Here is a 26070-nt window from a genome sequence, read left to right as displayed (position 1 = left end):
CAATTTTACAAAATGTTAAGGACTAGCAAGTTTGCATTTTTCTTATATTGTAAACGTGCTTTTCAAGTTTAGCTTTGAGAAACAACATATAAACCGTGTTCATAGAATGAATCCAATTGATTTCCAAAACATTTCTCATTCATCGCATGCATAGAACGGCATAATAACTACTTGCTGCATCTGCCGCAATATGCATGTGACAGCAATTCACAATACACAGCGTATTTGAAATACCTGCAAGTAAGATATCGATACACATTACACTGTTTACTAGGCCCTCAATCAGCTGATAAGATTATTGACCAATTGCACCGTAGATCGGGGCCCCTTTATGTACCCCGCGCACAGGAAAGGTGTAATGGTACACCAAAACGTTATTTTACTGAAAATTTACAAATACTGTGTGTACGGAAAAGACGAGCTTGTACACTGGAGTTTACTAATAAATAAAAGTCGCTGATGTGCAGTTTTCAGTATGGATAAGTACATTGCTACCTAAAGGTAAGTGCTGTTCTAGTTCAGTTGACTATCAGATATAGTTAGTAATCGAGAACCTGTTTTGGTGTATGCGGATCAAACAATTGGTCTTCCCAAATGTTATGCCGGTTTCAGTCACAACAACAACGCGAACATGAACCATGGAATGGGTTGTTGCTGAGCATTTTTATAAAGAGCAAACATTGCTTCTGACATTGTTTTTAAACAATGAATAGTAGGTTTTCCTGCAGCTTATGGTTGATAAAGAAGTACAAAAAGACAGGAATTTAGCAACACTATCATACAGACTGCTACCCTAAATAGTGATACGAATCTTTGCCCTAACAATAACTACTATCTAAACAAAACTTTAAATCACTGCCACGTGTATTGAATTGAGTTTTTAAAACTATTGCAAATTTTAGAGGAGGTTGTCTACCGAATGAAACCCAATAAAAACCAAATACAAGAACAAAAACCTGTTGCAGCATCAGGTTTCCTTTAAGTTGAGGTTTCTGTAGGAGGGGAGACATATCAAGTTTGGTGTATTTAGAAATATACACACATAAGATTATTTTCACCTGTTCCTTCATCATTTGAATTATTTGTCAATGGATTAAGTTCCCTTTTTTGTAACAAGGGCGACATGAGGAAATATTTTACATCAAGCGCTTTGGGCATCTGATTATTTGTAAAGGGACTATGAATTGACTGTGATTCTCTTTAACGGATTCATCAAGTACGTGAGACGTGCTGTTTAAAGCTGTCACGGAAGGGTACCTGCTTATTATTTGCATTTACTCGGACTGAAAAATTACACTATACTGTACAGACAATTTTCTCGACACCTTTTGAAGGACATGTACTAGATAAAGACACATGCATGTAAACGTCGCTCGGGTATCCATATTGTCTGCCCAAGGTGACGCTGCCCTACAATATCCTTCTCCACTCAAAGATGAGAAAAACACACTAATGTAAAACTTGTACGGTACCAATTTTGATGCACCAGATACGCATTTTGACAAATAATTTCTCTTCAGTGATGCTCAACCGAAATGTTTGAAATCCGAAATAACAATGAAGTTTTAGAGCTATTATAAGGAAAAACAGTGTGCCAAAAAAATCCATTGATTGAAAAACCACTTTCACTGAACATTGACAGGCTTGTGAACTTGTATTCCTATTGTGATATGGATAATGATTGCATACAAAGGATATCACGATATTTAATACACGTAGTTGAATGAAAACACTTGAATCAATTAGCTTTGCATTCATGATTAATTTCATGTATACCCAGAGGATAATATGTTTATTTTTTTCACACAGACTTGCATATATTATACTGAAACACTATACATCAGGCATGGACATACAAGTATTATACATTGATTTACGTGTCTTCTACACGAGTATGATGCAACGTCGAAATTTAAGTATTATACACACATATTCAAAGAAATACTTATAGGTCTATAATTATATTGTTCAAAAAATGTAGCTAGTGATGATAGTAATGTTGGAATTAAATGAAAGGCCCACATATGCAAGAGGATACACAATTATTAATAGTCCATGTAAGTATCCTTTTCATCTTCAACTGAGGGGCAGCCCCCCTCAGAGGGTGGGATTATGACATTCAATGATGATACTTTCTAAGATTAGTTAATATCTTTTTGAAAAAATGAAAATGCTTTGTATTGCCAGTACTAAATAGTATTTCTGAAATTTGTGAAATGTATGCTTTTAACTTGCATATAAGTCCTTCAGATGTTTCATCAATATTTTCAAGTCTACAATACATTTTATATTTGTATATTAAAAGAGCAATATAAAGGATAAAAGTAATTTGAACACTACAGTTGTTTCATTTCTGACAGAGAAAAATCCAACGACAACATTTTTCCATTTTACATCAAAACCCATGAAATTACTTACTAATTTCCATATAATTTGTACATTTACACATTCAAATATTAAGTGTTTTAAATTCTCAATCTTATTGCCACACGTTGTACACATGCAGGTCCTATTTTTATTGATTTTATTACTGTAATAATTATTTGAAAGTATATTGTGTAACAGTTTATAGTTACATTCTGCAATTGTTTTGTCTTGAAGCATTTCTACTTTATTCATGTATGTTTTACCCCAGTCACTGTTAGCTATATCAAATTCTTTTTTATAATTTGCTTGCATGACTGGCACCTGATACTTTTTCTTTACAAAAGTGTTATTAAAGTGTTTTGATGTATGTTTCATGTATATCCAGAAGATAATATGTTTATTTTTGTTTTTCTGTTAATGTGACGAACCTGTTATACACAAATATCTACATTGACTCCGCTTTCTCCTTAAGTTTCACACTAAATTAAACTGTAGGTTAATATCCCGTGAACTCTCAACTTTGAAAATGGGCTAATCACTGCGTTTATGAGTTATGATGACTATAGGACTCTCTCATTTTCAACTGAATAATTTTAAATTCAAATTAGATGTCATTATTTGGTTTTAGAGGTAATAATAAAAGTATAAAAAATATCATTATAAGATCTTGCGTTGATTCACATAAATTTATAAATGTAGCACACCAACAAAATTCCGTCTCGTATACGGAAGTTACACATCACTGGACAGAATAACCAGTGATGGGTGACGGAAAAGAATTTTAAATATATTCCTAGTTAAAACTAAAAACTGATTCTCCATAAAATTAACCGGAATGGAATTTGCGGGGAAATTCTACTATATAACGAACTTTACAGGAGGGTGTGTGTGTGTGTGTGTGTGTGGGGGGGGTAATCTGGCTACTAGTATCTATAATAGGGGGTATCTCACTGTGTAGATTTTTTCCCATAGGGATAATCCTGCTGTGTACCCAAGTTTCCGGGAGAGGAAAAATGTTGTATAGCCAGTTTGTCGGGTGGAGAAATGGCTTGGGGGAGGGGGGGGGGAGATAAGGAGGCTATTATGCAACACCGATATGTATTTCATGGAGTGCTGACGCGTTCCATTCAGTATACCAATGCGAAGAGGCTCGAGTATATCGTCTCTTATACTTTCAAAACTTAAGGGACATTTTTTAATTGATTAACTATGTAATGGACATGTATGTTTCCCATTCTTTAGTTTCTATGTAACTGGTAGACATGCGTCTGGTATTGTTAAACGTTATCACCTAATTTCAAGATAGATTATATCATATCTATTCTGCTATTCAAATTAGTTGAGAGTGCACGATCTAACGACATTCCAGTGTTCCTACGAAATGTTTTCTTTCTTCTTAAGACCAGGGCATAGAAAATTGATACTGGAGCAGACGACAGCATATATTAACATGGCTGTTCCTGAAAAAGTATATGGGGACGATCTGGCGGTCCTTAGTGACCTGACGGAAGACTCGCTACTCAAGGAGCTGAACCTCCGATATGAAAGAAATATCATATATGTAAGAAATTTATAAAAGAATATTCTCTTTTGTAAATTTAATGAGGTAATAAGAAATGACGTTATCAGATGCAATAATCAAGTACAAGTATTTCATTGAGATAATCAAATGTGTTGATGTAGTGATGACGGTGGTAATTATGCAGAAATGAATGCTGTTTCTAACTACCTTAATCGTATTTATTGCTATGACCGAACTTGCGAAGGATACTCAGCAAGATGTAATCCACACTCAAACCAACAATAACTGCATTCAAACCAACAATAACTGTATTCATACCAACAATAACTGCATTCATACCATCAATAACTGCATTCATACCAAAAATAACTGCATTCAAACCAACAATAACTATATTCATACCAACAATAACTACATTCATACCAACAATAACTGAATTCATACCAAAAATAACTGCATTCATACCAACAATAATTACATTCATACCAACAATAACACATTCATACCAACAATAACTGTATTCATACCAACAATAACTACATTCATACCAACAATAACTGCATTCATACCAACAATAACTGCATTCAAACCAACAATAACTGCATTCATACCAACAATAACTGCATTCAAACCAACAATAACTGTATTCATTCCAACAATAACTACATTCATACCAACAATAACTGCATTCATACCAACAATAACTGCATTCATACCAACAATAACTACATTCATACCAACAATAACTGCATTCATACCAACAATAACTGTATTCATACCAACAATAACTGCATTCATACCAACAATAACTGAATTCATACCAAAAATAACACATTCATACCAACAATAACTGCATTCATACCAACAATAACTGTATTCATACCAACAATAACTACATTCATACCAACAATAACTGCATTCATACCAACAATAACTGCATTTACTCATACCGGCAACAAACGTTAACCTAGGTTAACAAACATTTATAGGAATGGATGAAAAAGAATTTCAATATAGGCTAATAGAACATTTCAAAAAGCGAAAGGATATATTTTTACATCTCTTTTTATATAAACATATATCAGTTGTATATTCTGTTTAATATTTTCCTTGTACGAAGTCTAAGGGAAAGAAAAATGTTTACAAATGAAACGTAGAATATGAAATGACTATCTTGATCTTCTATTTCACAAATTTTGGTATTTTTCTAATTTCTAAGATCTGGGATCAAATTTCACCCTACTGTAGTTCTCTCAAACTTCGTCCCGCGTATATCGTATTTCCTGCGAGTATTACGGGATTGTATCTGGTTAGTTAGATGCTGGCTAGGCATAATCACTAGTCCAACGATTCCGATGTCCCCGTCACAATCACTTAACACAAATGATTCTGATGTTCCCATCACAATCACTAACATCAATGATATCGATGTCCCCGTCACAATCACTTAACACAAATGATTATGATGTTCCCATCACAATCACTAACATCAATGATTCCGATGTTCCCGTCACAATCACTGACATCAATGATTCTGATGTTCCCATCACAATCATTAATATCAATGATTCTGATGTTCCCGTCACAATTACTAATATCAATGATTCTGATGTTCCCGTCACAATCACTTAACATAAATGATTCTGATGTTCCCGTCACAATCACTAATATCAATGATTATGATGTTCCCGTCACAATCACTTAACATAAATAATTCTGATGTTCCCGTCAAAATCACTAATATCAATGATTCTGATGTTCCCGTCACAATCACTAATATCAATGATTCTGATGCTCCCGTCACAATCACTTAACATCAATGATTCTGATGTTCCCATCACCATCACTAATATCAATGATTCTGATGTTCCCGTCACAATCACTTAACATAAATGATTCTGATGTTCCCGTCACAATCACTAATATCAATGATTATGATGCTCCCGTCACAATCACTTAACATAAATGATTCTGATGTTCCCGTCACAATCACTAATATAAATGATTCTGATGTTCCCGTCACAATCACTGATATCAATCATTCTGATGTTCCCGTCACAATCACTAATATCAATGATTCTGATGTTCCCGTCACAATCACTAATATCAATGATTCTGATGCTCCCGTCACAATCACTTAACATCAATGATTCTGATGTTCCCATCACCATCACTAATATCAATGATTCTGATGTTCCCCTCACAATCACTAATATCAATGATTCTGATGTTCCCATCACAATCACTATAGCTAATATCAATGATTCTGATGTTCCCGTCACAATCACTAACATCAATGATTCTGATGTTCCCGTCACAATCACTAATATCAATGATTCTGATGTTCCCGTCACAATCACTAATATAAATGATTCTGATGTTCCCGTCACAATCACTAATATCAATGATTCTGATGTTCCCGTCACAATCACTAATATCAATGATTCTGATGTTCCCCTCACAATCACTAATATCAATGATTCTGATATTTCCGTCACAGTCACTAATATCAATGATTCTGATGTTCCCCTCACAATCACTAACATCAATGATTCTGATGTTCCCATCACAATTACTGACATAAATGATTCTGATATTCCTGTCACAATCACTAATATTAATGATTATGATGTTCGCATCACAATCACTGACATCAATGATTCTGATATTCCTGTCACAATCACTAAATCAATTATTCTGATGTTCCCATCACAATCACTGACATCAATGATTCTGATGTTCCCATCACAATCACTAATATCAATGATTCTGATGTTCTCGTCACAATCACTAACATCAATGATTCTGATGTTCCCGTCACAATCACTAATATCAATGATTCTAATGTTCCCGTCACAATCACTAATATAAATGATTCTGATATTCCCGTCACAATCACTAACATCAATGATTCTGATGCTCCCGTCACAATCACTTAACATCAATGATTCTGATGTTCCCATCACCATCACTAATATCAATGATTCTGATGTTCTCGTCACCATCACTAACATCAATGATTCTGATGTTCCCGTCACAATCACTAACATCAATGATTCTGATGTTCCCGTCACAATCACTAATATCAATGATTCTGATGTTCCCATCACAATCACTAATATCAATGATTCTGATGTTCTCGTCACCATCACTAACATCAATGATTCTGATGTTCCCGTCACAATCACTAATATCAATGATTCTGATGTTCCCGTCACAATCACTAATATCAATGATTCTGATGTTCCCGTCACAATCACTAATATCAATGATTCTGATATTTCCGTCACAGTCACTAATATCAATGATTCTGATGTTCCCGACACAATCACTTAACAAAAATGATTCTGATGTTCCCGTAACAATCGCTAACATCAATGATTCTGATGTTCCCGTCACAATCACTAATATCAATGATTCTGATGTTCCCCTCACAATCACTAATATCAATGATTCTGATGTTCTCGTCACAAACACTAATATCAATGATTCTGATGTTCCCGTCACAATCACTATAGCTAATATCAATGATTCTGATGTTCCCGTCACAATCACTAACATCAATGATTCTGATGTTCCCGTCACAATCACTAACATCAATGATTCTGATGCTCCCGTCACAATCACTTAACATCAATGATTCTGATGTTCCCATCACCATCACTAATATCAATGATTCTGATGTTCTCGTCACCATCACTAACATCAATGATTCTGATGTTCCCGTCACAATCACTAATATCAATGATTCTGATGTTCCCGTCACAATCACTAATATCAATGATTCTGATGTTCCCGTCACAATCACTAATATCAATGATTCTGATATTTCCGTCACAGTCACTAATATCAATGATTCTGATGTTCCCGACACAATCACTTAACAAAAATGATTCTGATGTTCCCGTAACAATCGCTAACATCAATGATTCTGATGTTCCCGTCACAATCACTAATATCAATGATTCTGATGTTCCCCTCACAATCACTAATATCAATGATTCTGATGTTCTCGTCACAAACACTAATATCAATGATTCTGATGTTCCCATCACATTCACTATAGCTAATATCAATGATTCTGATGTTCCCGTCACAATCACTAACATCAATGATTCTGATGTTCCCGTCACAATCACTAACATCAATGATTCTGATGTTCCCGTCACAATCACTAACATCAATGATTCTGATGTTCCCGTCACAATCACTAATATCAATGATTCTGATGTTCCCGTCACAATCACTAATATCAATGATTCTGATGTTCCCGACACAATCACTTAATATCAATAATTCTGATGTTCCCGTCACAATCACTAACATCAATGATTCTGATGTTCCCGTCACAATCACTAATGTAAATGATTCCGATATTTCCGTCACAATCACTAATATCAATGATTCTGATGTTCCCGTCACAATCACTAGCATGTATATCATTCTGACTTTGAATAAAGAAAATTCATGTGCATTTATTGTCATCTGAACATGAAAATAGCGTGGATTATAGTTATCCCATTGTATTTTAGACGTATCTTGGAGACGTTTTGGTCGCTGTGAATCCAAACAAAATGATCCCAATTTATGGGAAAGAGGTAAGACCTAAAACAGATGAAATAGAATATATTTCCAAATACGCTGGAGTTATGAAATTCATATTTTCCCTGAAAAGTTGAATATCAATTCATTTTTTACCTATTTACTTTCACTGCCTTGATGTTTCATTATATTATATTTGATTTGCGATTGTTCGGCAGGTAGGTTTTATATATTCTGAAGCGAAGCTTCTCCAGGATTTGGCTCCTCACATCTACGCCATTGCTAGCAAAGCGTACCGGACTTTGATTTGGGGGAGGGTCAACCAAGCTATCCTCGTCAGTGGAGAATCAGGAGCCGGTATATTTATATAAAAACCTAATATTGTATATTGGTAATAAATACTTCGACATCTCTGTTTGACAATCGCAAAATTTTGCCTTGCATTGTCAAATGTAACTTTTCCGTTTTATCAGGTAAAACAGAAAGCACAAAAATGACATTAGCACAGATTGCTCGAATGTCTAAGTCCGACGAGCCGACCAAAGTTGCAGAACAGATTGTTGAGGTAAACTTCTTTCTCATGCTTTGATGGTCCAGTAGGTCACAATTAAGTCTATATTATATAAAACAATAAACTTATCTAAGGATAAAACTATAATTGTAGATAAACCCGCTGCTGGAGGCATTTGGGAACGCTAAAACTACAATAAACGACAATTCCAGTAGATTTGGAAAGCTGATTGAAGTCATGTTCAATAAACAAGGGAAACTAATTGGAGGTTTGTCTGTCAGATTAAACTTTTAAATTGATCGCTAATGGTAACTTTTTAAAGTTTGACGTATGCATATGTTATTTGTAACTTATTTTAAGAACAAACATTTCAAAGACATTTTTAAGTCTACTGTGCTGTAAACGTTGGAAGCAATGACACCAATTCTAATACATAAAACGTATTAATGATGTTTTGTTATTTACGTCCCATTTGGGAATTTTTCACTCATTGTTATTTCGGATTTCAAACATTTCGGTTGAGCATCATTGAAGAGACATTATTTGTCGAAGTGCGCATCTGGTGCATCAAAATTGGTACCGTATAAGTTTTACATAGAGACGGTACCTCAGTCGTAGAGCACTCACTTCGTAAACGGTAGGTCTGCAGTTCGAGCCCCGCTCGTGTCATGGTCACTTCAAACCTAAGATGTAGATATAGATAGTGACTGCTCTTTTGCCAAACGCTCGACATTTAGAAGTGAGAATCATGGGTCTTTTTGGATTTGACCTTAGAAATATAGTTTCCGTGTCGTCGTCACTTTAAAGAACTTTCACTGTTATGACCCTGAGCACTAACCATAGGTCTATATTTATGGCAATCCACCAAGAGCTGGTGACATCTCAATATGAGTGAAAATTCTCGACAGGACGTAAAACAAACAACCAATCAGATTAGAGATAACGCCAGCTTATATTGAAAAAGATCCACCTTTTGGAAAAACAACACTATGAATGTGAAAAGCGCCCTCTTGTCATAATAAAACCACAGCATATAATAAACTATCACCATCTTAACATAAAAGAACCACAGCATATGGTGAAAAAGCACGTTATAAAAAAAGATCCAACTTATCATGAAAGGACCACAGCATATAATGAAAAAGCACCACATTATCTGAAAGAATCACAGCATATAATGAAAAAGCACCACATTATCATGAAAGAATCACAGCATATAATGAAAAAGCACCACATTATCATGAACAAACCACAACATATAATGAAAAACGCACCACCATATCATGACACAACCACAGTATATGATAAAAAAGCACCACCTTATCATGAAAGAACCACAATGTATAACGAAAAAGCACAACCTTATCATGAAACACACCCATATAAGGCAGTAATGGCGTTCCATACCCCCACTTATTAAACTTTCTAAGTAGACACCATTCTCAAGTCTTTCTTTCGTAGCAGCTAATATCTATCCCCTTTCATTCTTGAAATTAATTGTCATTGTATCATTCCTATGTTCTATAGCAAAAGTAACCGAGCACATGCTGGAAAAGAGCCGCGTCATTCATTGTGGTAACGGAGAGAGATCCTTTCACATATTCTACTACATGTTCGCCGGTTTGTCGGAAAACGAAGTAAATCGCTACTATCTGTCTCGTCCGGAACATTACAGGTTTGTTTGTACATGAAAAGAGTTTTTCTATTAGATTAAAACACCAGGGAGATGACAAAGAACTACTAATTATTGAACGTTTCATTAAATCTTTTGATAAGAATAACGGATCCTGGACACGCAACACCAGTTTTTATGTCGAAAGCAGATTACGAACAACATGGAAGTAGATTCGCAGAATTAAAAGAAGGAATGAATAACACGGGATTTTCTCCTCAGGTACGAGACAGTAATAAGTAATAAATATGATTCCTGTTTATTTAGATATCTATTTCTAACATCCATTTAACATTTCACCTTTTTAGACAGTCGATATGATCTTTGCAATGATGGCAGGTATCCTTCACCTCAGTAATATCGACTTTGCCCCTGATCCAGAAATACAGCAGATTATAATTGTAAATGAAGAAGAGGTGGATTACAGTAAGTTTTCAAAACTAACATTACACATGTTATTGTTTTTATCTGAAAGTTTATTAACTAGATTCACTATCACTGTTTAGGTAGTCGACTACTGTCCCTACAAGCAGAGGACCTGGTCACAGTTCTGTTGGCTACGAAAAGTTTTGTCAGAGGTAAGACTGAATTAGACTGAGTGGTTTTGAAATACAACGTTTCAAATGAAATATAACGGAATGAAGGAACTTTATGAGATTGATCACTGTTCGTTATCTTCACCTTTCATCTTTATGTCCACTAGGTGAACGAATCATGAAGATGAAGTCCATGCACGAAGCGTGTGATGGCAGGGACGCTTTATGCAAGGCCTTGTACAGTAGACTCTTCAGCTGGATTGTAAAAAGAGTCAATGAAGTTCTTCACACAGAAGACACTGTCAGGTAAACTTTACAAGTCGTTTAGTTTTAATTAATAATAGTATACACATTTAATAATTACAATTATACGATGGTTGTAAAGTTTGGTGTTTCCCCAATCTTGTTCTATTCTGTTGTAAAGTTGGAAATATTCCATCCTCAGACCCACAGATGCAGGCGTCATTAGTATTTTGGACATGGCTGGATTTGAGAATTTTCAAGTGAACAGCTTTGAACAGTTGTGTATAAACAGTGCAAATGAACAACTTCAGAGTTTTTTCAACACATATATCTTCTCATGGGAACTACAAGAATATCAAACGGAGGGCATTAAACAACCGAAGATTAAATTCACAAACAATAAGCAAATTCTTGGACTGTTTTTCGATGTAAGTGTAGTGGTATATGTTATAAGGATATTCGAAATAATTTCTTGCATAGAACAATTCTAACATGATTTTCTATACATGTAAATAATTTTTATAGAAATATTGATTTTTCATAATAGTTATATATAAAGACCTTTATTTCTTAGAGACCCGTTGGAATATTTGCGATACTCGAGGATGACTGCAGATTGCAAACTTCGACAGATTTATCATTTGTGGAAAATATGAACAGAGAATTTGTGAAAAACGTGGCTTATCAAAAATCGAAATCAAGGGACCCTGTGTTTACCATTGTTCATTATGCAGGCCAGGTAAACAATGATAATCAATTTTAAGCTTATATCTTATGTAAAAAAAAACAACTAGTAAACCTGAAATCACATTCATCCCTAGATATAAAATGCACACGTTTAGGTGCATGTACTTATATTTCATATCGGACTGTCCATTATATCATTATTTTTCTCGTCGAACAGGTTACATACAACGCCACAGGTTTTATCGAGAAAAACCGTGAAACACTGAATATCAACTTTATAAGTTTGATGCAGAACAGTCATAACTGGTTAATCAACGATCTGTTTGATGATCGGCAAGATAGAGAAACGAGGTAACCTATAAAAATAGAGAAACTATGTAACCTATCAAAATAGAGAAACGATGTAACCTATAAAAATAGAGAAACGAGGCAACCTATCAAAATAAAGAAACGAGGTATCCTATCAAAATAGAGAAACGAGGTATCCTATCAAATTAGAGAAACGAGGTAACCTATAAAAATAGAGAAACTATGTAACCTATCAAAATAGAGAAACGATGTAACATATCAAAATAGAGAAACGAGGTAACCTATCAAAATAGAGAAACGAGGCAACCTATCAAAATACAGAGACGATGTAACCTATCAAAATAGAGAAACGAGGCAACCTATCAAAATAAAGAAACGAGGTATCCTATCAAAATAGAGAAACGAGGTATCCTATCAAATTAGAGAAACGAGGTAACCTATAAAAATAGAGAAACTATGTAACCTATCAAAATAGAGAAACGATGTAACCTATAAAAATAGAGAAACGAGGCAACCTATCAAAATAAAGAAACGAGGTATCCTATCAAAATAGAGAAACGATGTAACCTATCAAAATAGAGAAACGATGTAACATATCAAAATAGAGAAACGAGGTAACCTATCAAAATAGAGAAACGAGGCAACCTATCAAAATAGAGAAAAGAGGTATCCTATCAAAATAGAGAAACGAGGTATCCTATCAAATTAGAGAAACGAGGTACCCTATCAAAATAAAGAAACTAGGTATCCTATCAAAATAGAGAAACGAGGTAACTTATCAAAATAGAAAAACGAAGTAACCTATCAAAATATGTTTTGGGTTTTCAAAACTTTCGTCCTTTGTCTCAGTCAATATGACAGAAATATGCCCCCCCCCCCCCCCCCATTCAGGAGCTTTTACTTGGCGGGTTCAGGCAGCAGTATACATGTATGATACAAAAGCTACCTATTAACATTACGACATTTGAAGTCTATATTTTAAACAGAATATAAAAATATACAACCAAAAACGAAACAAACTTTTAAAATGTTTGGATAATCAATTTCTTTTTGTATTATTAGGGACATAGACAAGCGAAATAGTGCGTGGACTGTACCTGAATGGAATCAACCAAATATGCCTTCTCTTGGTCCGGGGGAAACCCTGTCCAAAAGGGCCGGAAAGAAAATCAAACAGAGGTAGCCGTTCCTACAATATACATGACGTATGCGTGCTGTGGTTTCAGTGTGTTGTTTTAGTGGTTGTGATGGACCACCATTTTATGTGATCAGCGATGTACAAATGATTGCTCATAAAGAAAAACACAGGGTATAGCTTTGCACGAAATTACGTATTTAGATTAACGAAAACTGCACTTATTGAAAAATTAACGAAATTTGATGCCCACGAAAATTGATGAAACCACAGTATATCGAATTGTCACGGTACGACTATAGCATGTCTCATACATGTTCGTTTTGGCATTACCATATCACAATTAAAATCGTTCGTAAGTTTTTGTTAACATCTCGTTGAATTTCCCTTTTCTGTTTTGGATGAAGAATGAATAGAGACCGCCCCTTACCAGCCATACCGAGTGCGTCGGGTACCACAACTAGTGTTCATTTCAGGGTGAGTCCATTAGATTTTCTTCATATTGTTCCCATTTTTAGGCAGTACGTATGAGAACATATATGTTGCATCATTGCACTTTTGATTTATTTTGGGCCATGTAGAATTCCTTGTCGTCTCTCGTGGAAAATCTAAAGTCGTCCGAGCCCCAGTTTGTACGGTAAGGTTGTTGATAAATTATGTTATTTACGAGCATAAACGAATGAAGAAGACATTTTAATTAAAGAGATAATGCATGACTTTTTCCATAGATGTATTAAGGCCAATGCTGAGAAGCAGTACGGATTCTTCGATGCCAAACTTGTTCAAAACCAACTACGCAATTCAGGTGTCTTTGAGACGACAAAAATACGCCGACTAGGCTTTCCAACACGTCTGCACATGCAGGATTTTATTAACAGGTAATAGAGAAATATGATGCCCGTAATTTGTGACTTACGACATTTTTTTGATCAAGTTAAGAAACAATTACATTAATTTACAGCAGAAGACACTCTACAATGCCATTGCTTTTATTATTTATAATCGATGCAGAATATCACAATGGTACAACCTTTTCATAGTTGTGAATGGACCAGAAGGGGATGGACGAAGTCTGGCCGAACTTTTCAAATATCATGATGTTTTCTAAATGTCCATGTACCAATAAAATTAGGAAAAATCTTATACGCATAGAAAACAAATAAGCGTTGATGGCTCGAATCTTGTTCTGGTCATCTTTTTTTAAAGTAATATTTTAATTTTTTAAAGAAAAGATTTATTTGGTGAATTACATTGTAACTATTTTTTAAACATTAATTTTCTAATATACATGTATTTCTAAGATTTTTAAATTTTTTATTCATTGTTTTACATTTAGTTAGAAATTGTCTGAAACATCGCAACAGTACCCATTACAATCTGTGGATAAAGGACACTATCTGTGGATAAAGGACACTGTCGACAGTGTGGTGGGTACTGTCAATGTAAAGTAGGTGCTCGCACTATAGGGAACTGCTCCTACATCTGCAGAGTGATATGATATCTCGGGTGCTCTCGTCAAAAATGCACGTATGCATTCAGTGTCGCAAAACAATTCATTTCAAACATGCTTGATACAGGTGTATTCGAGATCGATTCTAGTGAATTATCTGATTAGTTAAAGTATTTAAAATTGAAAAAAAAAATTCAATCACACTTTTGCTGATTTTATACAGTTCTTGCACGAAGCCTGTTATCTTTTCTTAACAAAAGTTTTACAAAACATAGCGCACAGGTACTTAAATACCCGGCCAACTCCGCCCATCTTCTTCATCCATCTTGTATATGAAATAAATATCTTGTCATGTGGTTTATACCAATTTGCACCCCACTCATTGTAGATATAAAGCGATAGCCTTCCCAATAACGGAATCAGTCGAGATTACTGCTGCAAACTGTGATAGAATATTAAGAAGAGCACAGATCCATGGCTGTGAAATCGGCAAATCCAAAGTACGAGGATTCGTGATTTTGTTTGTGTATTGTTCTACGTCGCATTCAAGAGTTACCAGCTCAAGATGAAGTGCTGCAAAATTTAACCAATAGGTGGCGCTTAAGACCGTAGCCAAGAGGGGTTCTTTCGTTCTTGTGATTCGTTTCAAATGAAATTTATAGCTTTAATTATCCCTCGAATTCACACATTGAATCAAGTATTTCAATTAGCCCTCGAATTTACAAATTCAACAAAGTATCATCTAATCAGATGTTACACGAAATTTGACGGGCTAAGAAAATTATTTTCCTATAGTTTAAGCGCTGTGTTGCGATGATTACATGCAACATGACTTGAAATTGGTGTTATTTATGAACGTTATTTTCAAAGTGAAATTTTTCATTCAAAATTACATAAAAAGAATGACGTTAATAACAAAGCATATTATGGATGTTTATTTAACAAAGCATTTTATATCTCCATGAATGGGTTTCAATTCTTCAACAATTAAAAGACGAAACATTTCTGATGATAAATAACCATGAATTGATGTCTCCAGCGAAATATAAAAACATCTATAAACCACGAAAATTGGTCCTGTGAAAAAAGGTGATTTACCATACTGTATACTTTTAAAAGCAGCTTTCTTCATTTAGCTAGATAACCACTGAGTACGGTTTTCTGTTATACAGGTCTTTCTAAAATACTGGCAAGTGGATCACCTAAATATGTGCATGGACAAATTTCTGTCTGATCTTCGTCTTGTCCAGACAAGGATTCAAATGTATCTTGCACGTAAACAGTTTCTAGAGATGATGCAATACACCACATACTGCAAAGATGAAGTGTTTATACTTGGAAATATGGTGACCAAATCTGCAGAACTTTTTCACGTTATGGTCTCTACAGATGACTTGGACAAGAACAAGTATAGAAAAATGGTAAGACGATCAGGAAAATAATTTCCATGATTTCAATTTCACTTTATGCACTCAATAAATTGATTGTTACATTTTGCAGTCTGTTGACAGCGTATTAGTTTTGACATACAATATGTGATCAAAGTAGGTAAATGATGTATGTGTTACACGCCATAAGGACTACATGTACATGCTACCCCTACGTGCATAAATACAATTTTGATGACCAATCGAGATAGATTTGGACTTCAAGGTTATGTTATCAGTTTTATATGGATTGGTCAGATAGAAAGCATACTGTCATCTTTTGAATTCTTTATATTCTAGTGTTTAAAAGTTTAATGCATATATTTTCACCATGTACTATTCTGAATACAATTGATTGTGAATACTTTTAAAAAATCTCACCAATATGAGTGAAAAATTCCCGACGGAACGTAAAATGAATAATTACAGAAAATCTTAATAGTTTTAACTATGGATTAAATTTATCAATCCTAATCACAATGAACAAGATAAATATATTGCGTTACCTAAATAATGATTTCCATTGATAATGATACTGATCATGGATATGTGGGGGTATGATATCTCCAAAATAATCACGACGTAGCTCTACATGTGTACACACGATTTAGTTGGAGGAGGAAGAAGAAGAGAACAGACGCAGGAATCAAAGACAGTCTCAACATCGAAGAAGGGGGTTACCTACGCGATCAGAGTATAGTTCTTATGATTATGATAGGCCTGACTACGATATGATGGAGGGAAGTTATTACAACTACAACAACAGGCAGTCTGAATATTACCGTGAAAGGTACATCCAGTAACAGGCATACAATTTATTTAATTGGACGTTTTCTTCCGCCTAAGCCATCTTTAATGTACAATAGTTAAGGAAGTTTGGAATGATAAAAAAAAAGTGTCCATGTGGAGACATATTATTTTAGAGACTCTTTCTGAAATTTGGTGCAAATGCACATTGACGCTTGCTGTGGTGCTTGTCTTTCCAGGTCCCGATATGGTCCGCCCAGCGGAGGACGTCCTCTGTACCAAATAGTGGAGGTCAGTATATCAATTTATCTACTGGGTCATCTAGGATTCAGATTTGGGGATTTTAATAAAAAAAAATTGTGCGCCTGCTTTCTTTAATGTTTATTGTATTGAAACTGTTTCAGAGAAATGAATTTCACGTAACGTCAATTCAACGATACATCACAAACAAACATGTGCAGATTTTTATTTTATCTTTGATGCATTTCAATAAGTTATCACTGAAAAATGTACATAAATAGAGTATTTTACATTCACGTGCATGTACCATTTCAATCCAAATTCGCATCTTACAAAAGCACAATGTCAATTTAGTTATTATTCTTTAACAGCAAGAAAAAGACAAAAATAAGGCAAACCCGTTTACACAAAACATAGAACCACCATTAAAGTACCGCTATACATAAAATATCCACACCTTTATAAAGATAGAACCACCATCGCTATACATAAAATATCTACACCTTTATAAAAATAGAACCACCATTAAAGTACCGCTAAACATAAAATATCCAAACCTTTATAAAAGTAATAATGGACCATAAGGATGTTCTCATCAACTGAAACAGCTGGAAAGGAAGTTTAAATTGTGACTTCTGTCACCTGAGTACAATGTTATTAATAATCTTGTAAGTGATATGCACACACATGTCGTGCTTCCCCTGGTGAGAAAGATAAAATAGTCTCCAACTTGAGAAACAGGGCCTGTGTGAATCACGTGGGTATCGATTTCCTGGATTATGAACTTAAACGTGTAGTTAGATTTGATGTTTGATGAAGGCTGGTTTTAGTGACATGTGCTGTATGTGTTATGGAATACAACATAACAGAGGTATGTTACTCTGCCAAACTTTATTTTCTAAAAAAAAAAAAAAAAAAAAAAAAAAAAAGGCAGCACGATGGAGGACATTTTTTTTAGTAACATTAAAAAGCTATTTTTATTATAGCTGCTAGTGACAGTATTTATGAAGGGGTCTTACAATGAGATATAATGTGATAGAAGTGGTAAATGGTGGAAGTTTTTTTTATACTGTCAATGAAGCTGAATATCGCAAGGGACATAAATAGTCAAATATCCGATACGTTTTAAACGTGTGTAATCGTGTTTTGTAACATCTACTCTACATCAGCATTATTTTTAAAATGATAAACTGAAAGGAAAGGAAATATGCCTTCATTATTTCATGCGCATACATGTTTAAAAAGTTGTCAACGAGTTTCTTTAGATTCAGTTATAAAACGGGTGTGGTTTTGGTATCCAAATCACATATTTTTATATTGTCCATATGCTATCAGGAATCTTTGGTTCATCTGTATCATAAATGGGACAGTATCGATCCGGATGCCTGGTGTAAAATCATCTACCTTGAAAAAGACAAAGTGGTCCAGAAGTTTTACATTCTAGAAAGGGAAGTCACCATTGATGGAAAGGTTGGGTCAGAGTTTGACGGAGAAAGGTACGAAATATCAATTCCATGATTTAGAGGTTGATGAAGAAAAATAAATTCTATTTTCCAAACAGTGAAATGATAAGGCGACGAGAAGATATTGCTGTATAGCCGGTGTTTTTGGCGGAACATGAATTTGGCGGATTTTGGTCAACAAACTTGACTCGACTTAATCCGTGTAGTCCCCAAGGGAGGTAGGGGTGGATAGGGCGTCCACTGCAGCTTGGTCTACAAAGTGTATAATTAATTTTGTTGGATAAAATTATGTAGAATTCATACTTCCATGTACTCGCCTATGTATACTGATATACTTAATTTTGGCGATTTTTTAATTTGATGAATCTTCAAAAATCGTCAAATTAGGCCAAACTCGTACCCCCACCAAAAAACGGCTATACAGGATGTTGGTATTCATAGTCAGTACAGGAAACCAATTCAAGATAATAACCATGATTATTATTCGTAGATTTTCAAAAATGAACATAATATGACATAATCTGTATAAATTGTACTGTACGTAGACAGTATGTAGTGAGTCAAACAAAACTCACGAGATCGTTTTCTATCCTGTTTTCCACCACCTGTCGTTTCGTTTATCATAGGTACTTCCTGTTCAGTGCATGCACTGTCTTGATGTTATTTTCAGCATTTAAACTGTAAGATAACTAAAAGTGTAAAAAACAACAACAAAAAATGTTCGAGGTATTTCAGCCGTCAAGGGTTATATCTATAATTTGCTTGTATAGTCTAAAATTTCTTGTTTTGATTTTCATCTCCTTGAATTAGAATCTTACTTAAAATACTTAAGCATTACATTCTTTTAAAAATGCATATAGATCTAGTTATCGTTTTCGAATTTCACATCAATTTTTTTAAATTACATAATGTTAGTATTGGTGTTGAGACGGGTATCAATCTTAAGTTCGAAAAAAAAAACACGATAATTTTCTACTAAAAGAATTTGTTGACAAATAAAGATAAGAACATCGCATCAAAGTTTATCATATACATGCCCATGTAGTGTGACATCTGCGCAGGATCAGTAATCAACTCCAGAGAAGTGGGTTAGTGGTAGACAAGGGAATCAATAAACAGAAAATTCGGTACAAGTGTTAGTTTGTCGAAAATACGATGCATGTGGATACTTTTCTCTGTCATTAGATTCGTAAAATACCACCCAGCTACATGAGAAAAATTGTGTTAGCGTATACATATTTTCTAGTGTTCCAATGCATAAGGCGTTATCTACGGCTACCTCTATTGTCCGTTTCATCTTTTTTTTCAGAATCAGTCTTTCCTGTGTGCGCAATGTGGACCGAGATGACGAAACAGCGAACATTTTGTCATATGTCGGACAGGTATGCATATAAACTTCTATGTAGATTTTACCTGAAACCCATTTTTACCATGATCGTAACTGCCTGCAATAAACTGTATGTTCCACAATGTTCAGTGCCAAAGAATAAGCCATTAATATACACCCCTCTTCTATGTTTACAATTCAAATTCAAACTTTGAACCTGTAAGACGAGCACCTGCAATGTACGTCTGCAGTTTGCCTGGTGTCTTAAGAATGAATATTGTTCATGTCTATAGATATGTATAATGGTACAAAGATCATGAATTATAACTTCAAAATATAATGCCCTGGATTTCTTAACACGTTCTCGTGTCAATTCGCCGATGAACTAGTTTTAGTAGTAACTCGCCCGTTAGGTGAGGTACACTTCAACCTAAAGTGCTTTTACACTGTGGATGTGGCTTTACCTTATGTTCTAGATCTAGATATGTACCATTATATCCAAGAACGAAGTCCGTATTGCATATGCTTCTTCTCTAATTTCTAAAAATAAAACGTTTTTTCTTTATTCTTTTAACCTTATATTTAGAATTCATTTCAAAATTAAGGATTGTCTCCCTCACGCATAGCTCTTATCCGTAGACGAATTTGACTCCACTTTTTTGGCAAACTGTTTTTGCCTATAATAGCTCTAAAACTCCATTGTTATTTTGGATTTCAAACATTTCGGTTGAGCATCACTGAAGAGACATTATTCGTCGAAATGCGCATCTGGTGCATCAAAATTGGTACCGTATAAGTTTTACATTAAAGTCATAATGAAAAATCACTTCTCTTCATGGGGTCTAATTTTCGTGTTTGAAAAATTATAGTGTTTTATGTTCGTCCAGTTCTCCACGTTTCTTTGAGGTGGAATTAAATTCATGTCTATATCCGAACCACAAAAGCAACGAAACTTATATCCCCTTGAAAATACATGTACATATGTAATCCAATTCAATTACTTCAATCCTATTTAGGGAGTCAAACTCCGAAAAGACATGGACGGCAGCATCACAGCAGTAAGGTTAGGCAAGAATCCTATGATAGTGAAGGGTTACGACAATCCCTCGGAGCACTGCTTTTCTTTGGAAGTCCTGAATAACGAAGGACGACTGCCTCACCATGTTCCTGTTAAGGTGGCACTTTTTATGTATACTTTTAAAAATTACTGGTGTCTGATTCTTTGCGCGAAATATAATTGTATAATGACAGTTAATGTATATGCCACTTTGTATAGTTTGTAATGGTTAGAAAGAGGGATTAGTTAGCCTTATATGTCGCCATTAAAAATATTTTAAAATGTTTCATACAAATACATTATGCCTTGTCGTGTAATGTACACGATTCTAATTTTTTTTTTAAATATATTTTCTTTTAAATTGAATATTTACATTAGTTTCCTAATGTTTGAACGAAGAAGATTCTTGTAGATTTCTTGTACTCCTTCAGTGTATTTATGTCCCTTTTGTACATTAACTATTGTTTTGTCAAAAACATCTAAGCTTTTACTTTGTTAGATATTTGACATGGAAGAATTTAAGTGTCAGATGGGGATCCAAATGAAGAGCAATAATTCTGATCAAAGGGTTCTTCGTCACCAGAGTGTTACTGGTATTAGTTTAGTCAAAGACGAACCGGAGGCTGGAGACACACCGTGTTGGATGCTTATCATCAATCTGTGTGCTCTGAGAGCCATTGATGATCCTACAGGTCAGTGATTGGTATTTCTGTTTGACCACTGACATATAATTCTGTCGTATACATAAAATGTTGATGGAAATGGTTATTTCGTTTCTAATTCCGTTTACAGTGATAACTCACGTAGAACAAAAGTTGGCTGAACTGGCAAACCGAACAGAAGAAGAAAAAGAAATAGAAATGGAGAAGCAGGAGAAAAATAGGGAACTTGCTGCTAGAGTTAGTTTGTTGCGAATTGAGATTCATTAATTTTTTGGTACTTTTGTCGAGGTACTGTGTAGAAAATAGTCCCAAAAATTCAAGTAGGTTTGTTGCCTTGCTTCAGTACAAAGGAATATTGAATATTAACTCAGTTTAAATATTTTAGGATGCAGTTTTTAAAACAAAATCACTTCTGCACTCAAGCCTCACAATTTGAGGCAAAGCATTCTGTACATACCAGTAAAAAAAAAACCGAAATGTTATCCATACTTATTCTTAGAACAAAGAAAGAAAGTGGAGTAAGCTTAACCCAAGGCAAGGAGTACAAGGAACGGAGGCACCACTGAGAAAAACAAAACTGGACCTACTGAAAAAAGGAAAAACTGTCGGAGAAAATCTATCCTACAGCTGGGATATAGAAGCTCAGAGTAAGAAAGGAATTTCACATAATAATAATGACATTGGTGGTGTTAGTACAGATACTTGCTGGTTTGCTCCCTCACGAGTTTATAACCATGTATCTAAATTCCTCTATTTGTTTTCTATTTATTCCTAGAATCCAAACTTGTTCGAAACATAGAAGACCTGCAGGAACATTTTGAAGAGCCAGAGTCTCATATTGGAGGTTACAGGAACTCCAGTAAGTCCTCATGTGGTTACTTTATCAATAATACTAGTATGCATGATTTTCTGTAAAATATAGGGTTATTGAAATCTAAGAGTTAAACATTGGCAAACGTTGGATTTAAAATTAGCAAACTTGCGAGCGAATATTTACTACCAACAAATGTCAATATTCACCAATATAAGTTCAACAGTTCATTGAATACATTGTAGCTAAAACCTATTTCAGTTATTTTAAGTTTATGATGATCTATTCATTCACTAGAGTGAAGCATTCTTGACACTGATATGAATGCGTGCAATATCATTAACTTATGCTTTCAACTTTTCCTCAATTGCATTGATGCTTATGAAATTTTCAAATTATTACTTATGATTTTTTTTCCTGGTCCTTAATTGTAAATCGGGATTAAAATATTACCGGAATTAAGTGATAATTAATAGATAAAATAATCAAAACCAACTTCCAGTGCTTACTAAACAGTATTTATTTACAGCCAGAGTACATTATCGGGGGTCTTTGGTGCGGATCATATCATTTCACGAAATGTTGGCATTCAGTAATAGACAAGATAATGCTAGACTTTATGAAAATTTTATCTTTAACATATTATCAGCTATATGATAATGATAACTATATTAATTGTACATATACTTTGTTCCTATAGCCGGTGATATCTCTGTATGAGCGAAAAATTCTCGAATGAGACATAGTGTGGAATCATCATTGTTCGTGGATTTCGTAGGTCACTCTTACCCACGAATTTACGTGTCCTGGAACATTTTTTAAAACCAAGTAGAGTTATCTCTCCTAGTGACATCGTATCGCTTACTCACGAAATTACGTCCCCACGAACCGGCAAAAGTACCCACGAACATTGGGCCCCACGAATTAAAAATGATTCCACACTAGTAACAATAAGAACAAGCACACCAAACTTCATTCCTGTATCGCATTCAGTGCCCACCATGGTTGATTCATGTATACCAATAGCTAGTCTATATACAAACTCTAATAGTGTCCGGGAGACTAGTATTTAAAATTTATGTTTTATATCTATAATTTGTGTATTGTTCTATTAATAATGTTAGAGCAATTAATATGATGTATATGTTCCATGTGATAAATGATTGAGAGCCGTTGAACTGTCCTTATTGTAGGACAGGATTTTGATGGAAGTGTTATCAGTAGCATGCTGTATACACCGGGCACCGGAAACTCTGTAAGGAAGGACTGGGCGAAGATCAAGGTCGCCATCAAGCAAGAGAGAAGAATGGATGAAGAGACGCTACAAGAAATCACTGAGGAAGATGAATAACAGAATGTCAAATAAAGGACTTACACAGGGTTATACAATATGGCATAAGATATTCAACAATTCTCCATGATCTGTATGCATTTGCAGTTGTATATTAAGTCTTTTTTTAAATATATGTATATTAAACGATGTCTGCAAGGTAAGAATTGATTAGGTTCAGATCCCAAGCTCTCTAGATGGAAAAATATTGGTACAGATCAGAGCGTCCCAATATTTCCCCCCGAGAGCTACAGATCGATATGAACCGCAGAAAGATATTCTTGCAAATCATCAAACTGTGTATGTTTTTATAGAATACTGATGTCATTGTTATAAAGAATGTATGAAAAAGTAAAACCAAAGAACATATTCGCCGACTTCATTTCCACCATTACATACTTCATAAAAACACAGCAATTTTATTATGTTGCGACCAGCAATGAGAGATTACACAAAGATAAAAATATATAAAATACATGTACATGTATTTTTCATATAGGTTTGCAATATTTACACCTCGTACAGTAATTTATAAAGATATTATATATCATTGATAAAATTTTGTATATTTACAGATTGTTTGTGTTAGCAATAATCAAAGTACCTCATATCTCATTTTCTCGATTAACTCGGGCCGTGTACATTTCCGATAGAAATATATTGGGGATGGGGAAACAATAATGAAATAGAAAACAATTAGGTTATTCACAAAATACAGACAATAATCAAAAATGCAGGATACAACGTAGCCCATGTATACGAGGACACATTTACGTACTGGAATATAGGCAGGGTATCAAGAATATTGCATAATGCATAAAAACCTAACATGATTCAGATGCATGTTAAAGTTTTTAATAAGCATAATATACAGGAGTAATGTGAAATGCGACAAATCATACTGTAGCATTTCTTGTCATGTATGTAAAATGGTCTAACAGCTTTTTAGATTTTTGTTGTATAGCTATCTCTTTAATCTCTAATGATAATACATTCCAATATTTCATAGCACTGTAGAAGAAACTATAAGACTCCGTACCTTTTTATCTTGAGTATACAACATGTCTAAAGCACTTCTAGTAAATTAAATTAAATGTTATTATTTGATACAAAATTACCACAAAGGTAAGCGAGTTCGCTTTGGTTATAAATATCAAAAACATGGTATAGTCTTCATTGTTTGACTCTGTCACCTATTTTTAATATATTCAGAGAGTCTAAAATGTTACAGGAAGTACTCTCTCTGGGGCCTAGGTTTGAAATAAACCTTACAACTTTATTTTGAGTTATTTGTATTCTATGCTTGTGTTGCTTGCTAATGAAAGACGAAGATAACGAACAGTGATTAATCTCATAACTCCTATAAGCAATAAAAAATAGAGTTGGACAAACACGGACCCCTGGATATACCAGAGGTGGGATCAGGTGCCTAGGAGGATTAAGCATCCCCTGCTAAAAATGCATATTCTGCCCTTGTGCATTTGTAAATCACGCAAGTATATCTTCAATGGTTTCATATGTGGCATGGTAGGTTCTACAATGACTGAATACGTTGAGTGGTTGATAAACACGCATGTAATGGCTGCAACTTTTCTTCTGAAACACAGAAATATGACGTCACACACTAAAATACACACGAAAGTCACATGATACACAAAATTTACAGCAGTTGATAGCAAGTCTCATCGAATAGAGAGATTTGGTAAGTGTGGCCTTGTGCATTTGTAAAACACGCAAGTATATCTTCAATAGTTTCATATGTGGCATGGTAGGTTCTACAATGACTGAATACGTTGAGTGGTTGATAAACACGCATGTAATGGCTGCAACTTTTCTTCTGGAACACAGAAATATGACGTCACATACTAAAATACACACAAAAGTCACATGATACACAAAATTTACAGCAGTTGATAGCAAGTCTTATCGAATATAGAGATTTGGTTAGTGTGCAAACGAATATTGGCGGAAGTTTGCAGCCGGTAGTAGTTTCGTTTCTCAGTTGTTCATGCGTAGGGAATACTACAGAACA

General features: G+C 34.6%; 1 protein-coding gene across 2 annotated transcripts; it reads left to right on the top strand.

Annotated features, from left to right (window-relative positions):
• Window positions 1–302: 302 nt before the first annotated feature.
• LOC125646291 (myosin-IIIb-like) lies at window positions 303–25317 on the top strand. 2 transcript variants are annotated; one of them, XM_048872523.2, is made up of 30 exons: window positions 303–501; window positions 3769–3928; window positions 8422–8487; window positions 8650–8788; window positions 8905–8996; window positions 9096–9210; window positions 10470–10617; window positions 10719–10836; window positions 10923–11040; window positions 11121–11192; window positions 11318–11456; window positions 11596–11821; window positions 11968–12132; window positions 12298–12431; window positions 13452–13568; window positions 13932–14001; window positions 14106–14161; window positions 14253–14402; window positions 15363–15474; window positions 16147–16395; window positions 17013–17191; window positions 17388–17439; window positions 18724–18884; window positions 20161–20233; window positions 21195–21353; window positions 21735–21927; window positions 22028–22134; window positions 22397–22544; window positions 22673–22756; window positions 23902–25317. In XM_048872523.2, the coding sequence occupies exons 2-30, from the start codon at window positions 3818–3820 to the stop codon at window positions 24057–24059; spliced, it is 3711 nt and encodes a 1236-aa protein (XP_048728480.2). In that variant the 5' UTR covers window positions 303–501; window positions 3769–3817; the 3' UTR covers window positions 24060–25317. The 2 variants fall into 2 exon arrangements, with proteins under 2 accessions (XP_048728480.2, XP_048728479.2); XM_048872522.2 differs by having other exon boundaries at window positions 11575–11821.
• The last annotated feature ends 753 nt before the right edge of the window (window positions 25318–26070 follow it).

This window comes from Ostrea edulis, chromosome 6, assembly GCF_947568905.1.
Source record: "Ostrea edulis chromosome 6, xbOstEdul1.1, whole genome shotgun sequence".
NCBI classification, from domain to species: Eukaryota; Metazoa; Mollusca; class Bivalvia; order Ostreida; family Ostreidae; genus Ostrea; species Ostrea edulis.
Note: the sequence above shows the minus strand (reverse complement) of the source record. Positions and strands in the feature narration are given on the sequence as shown.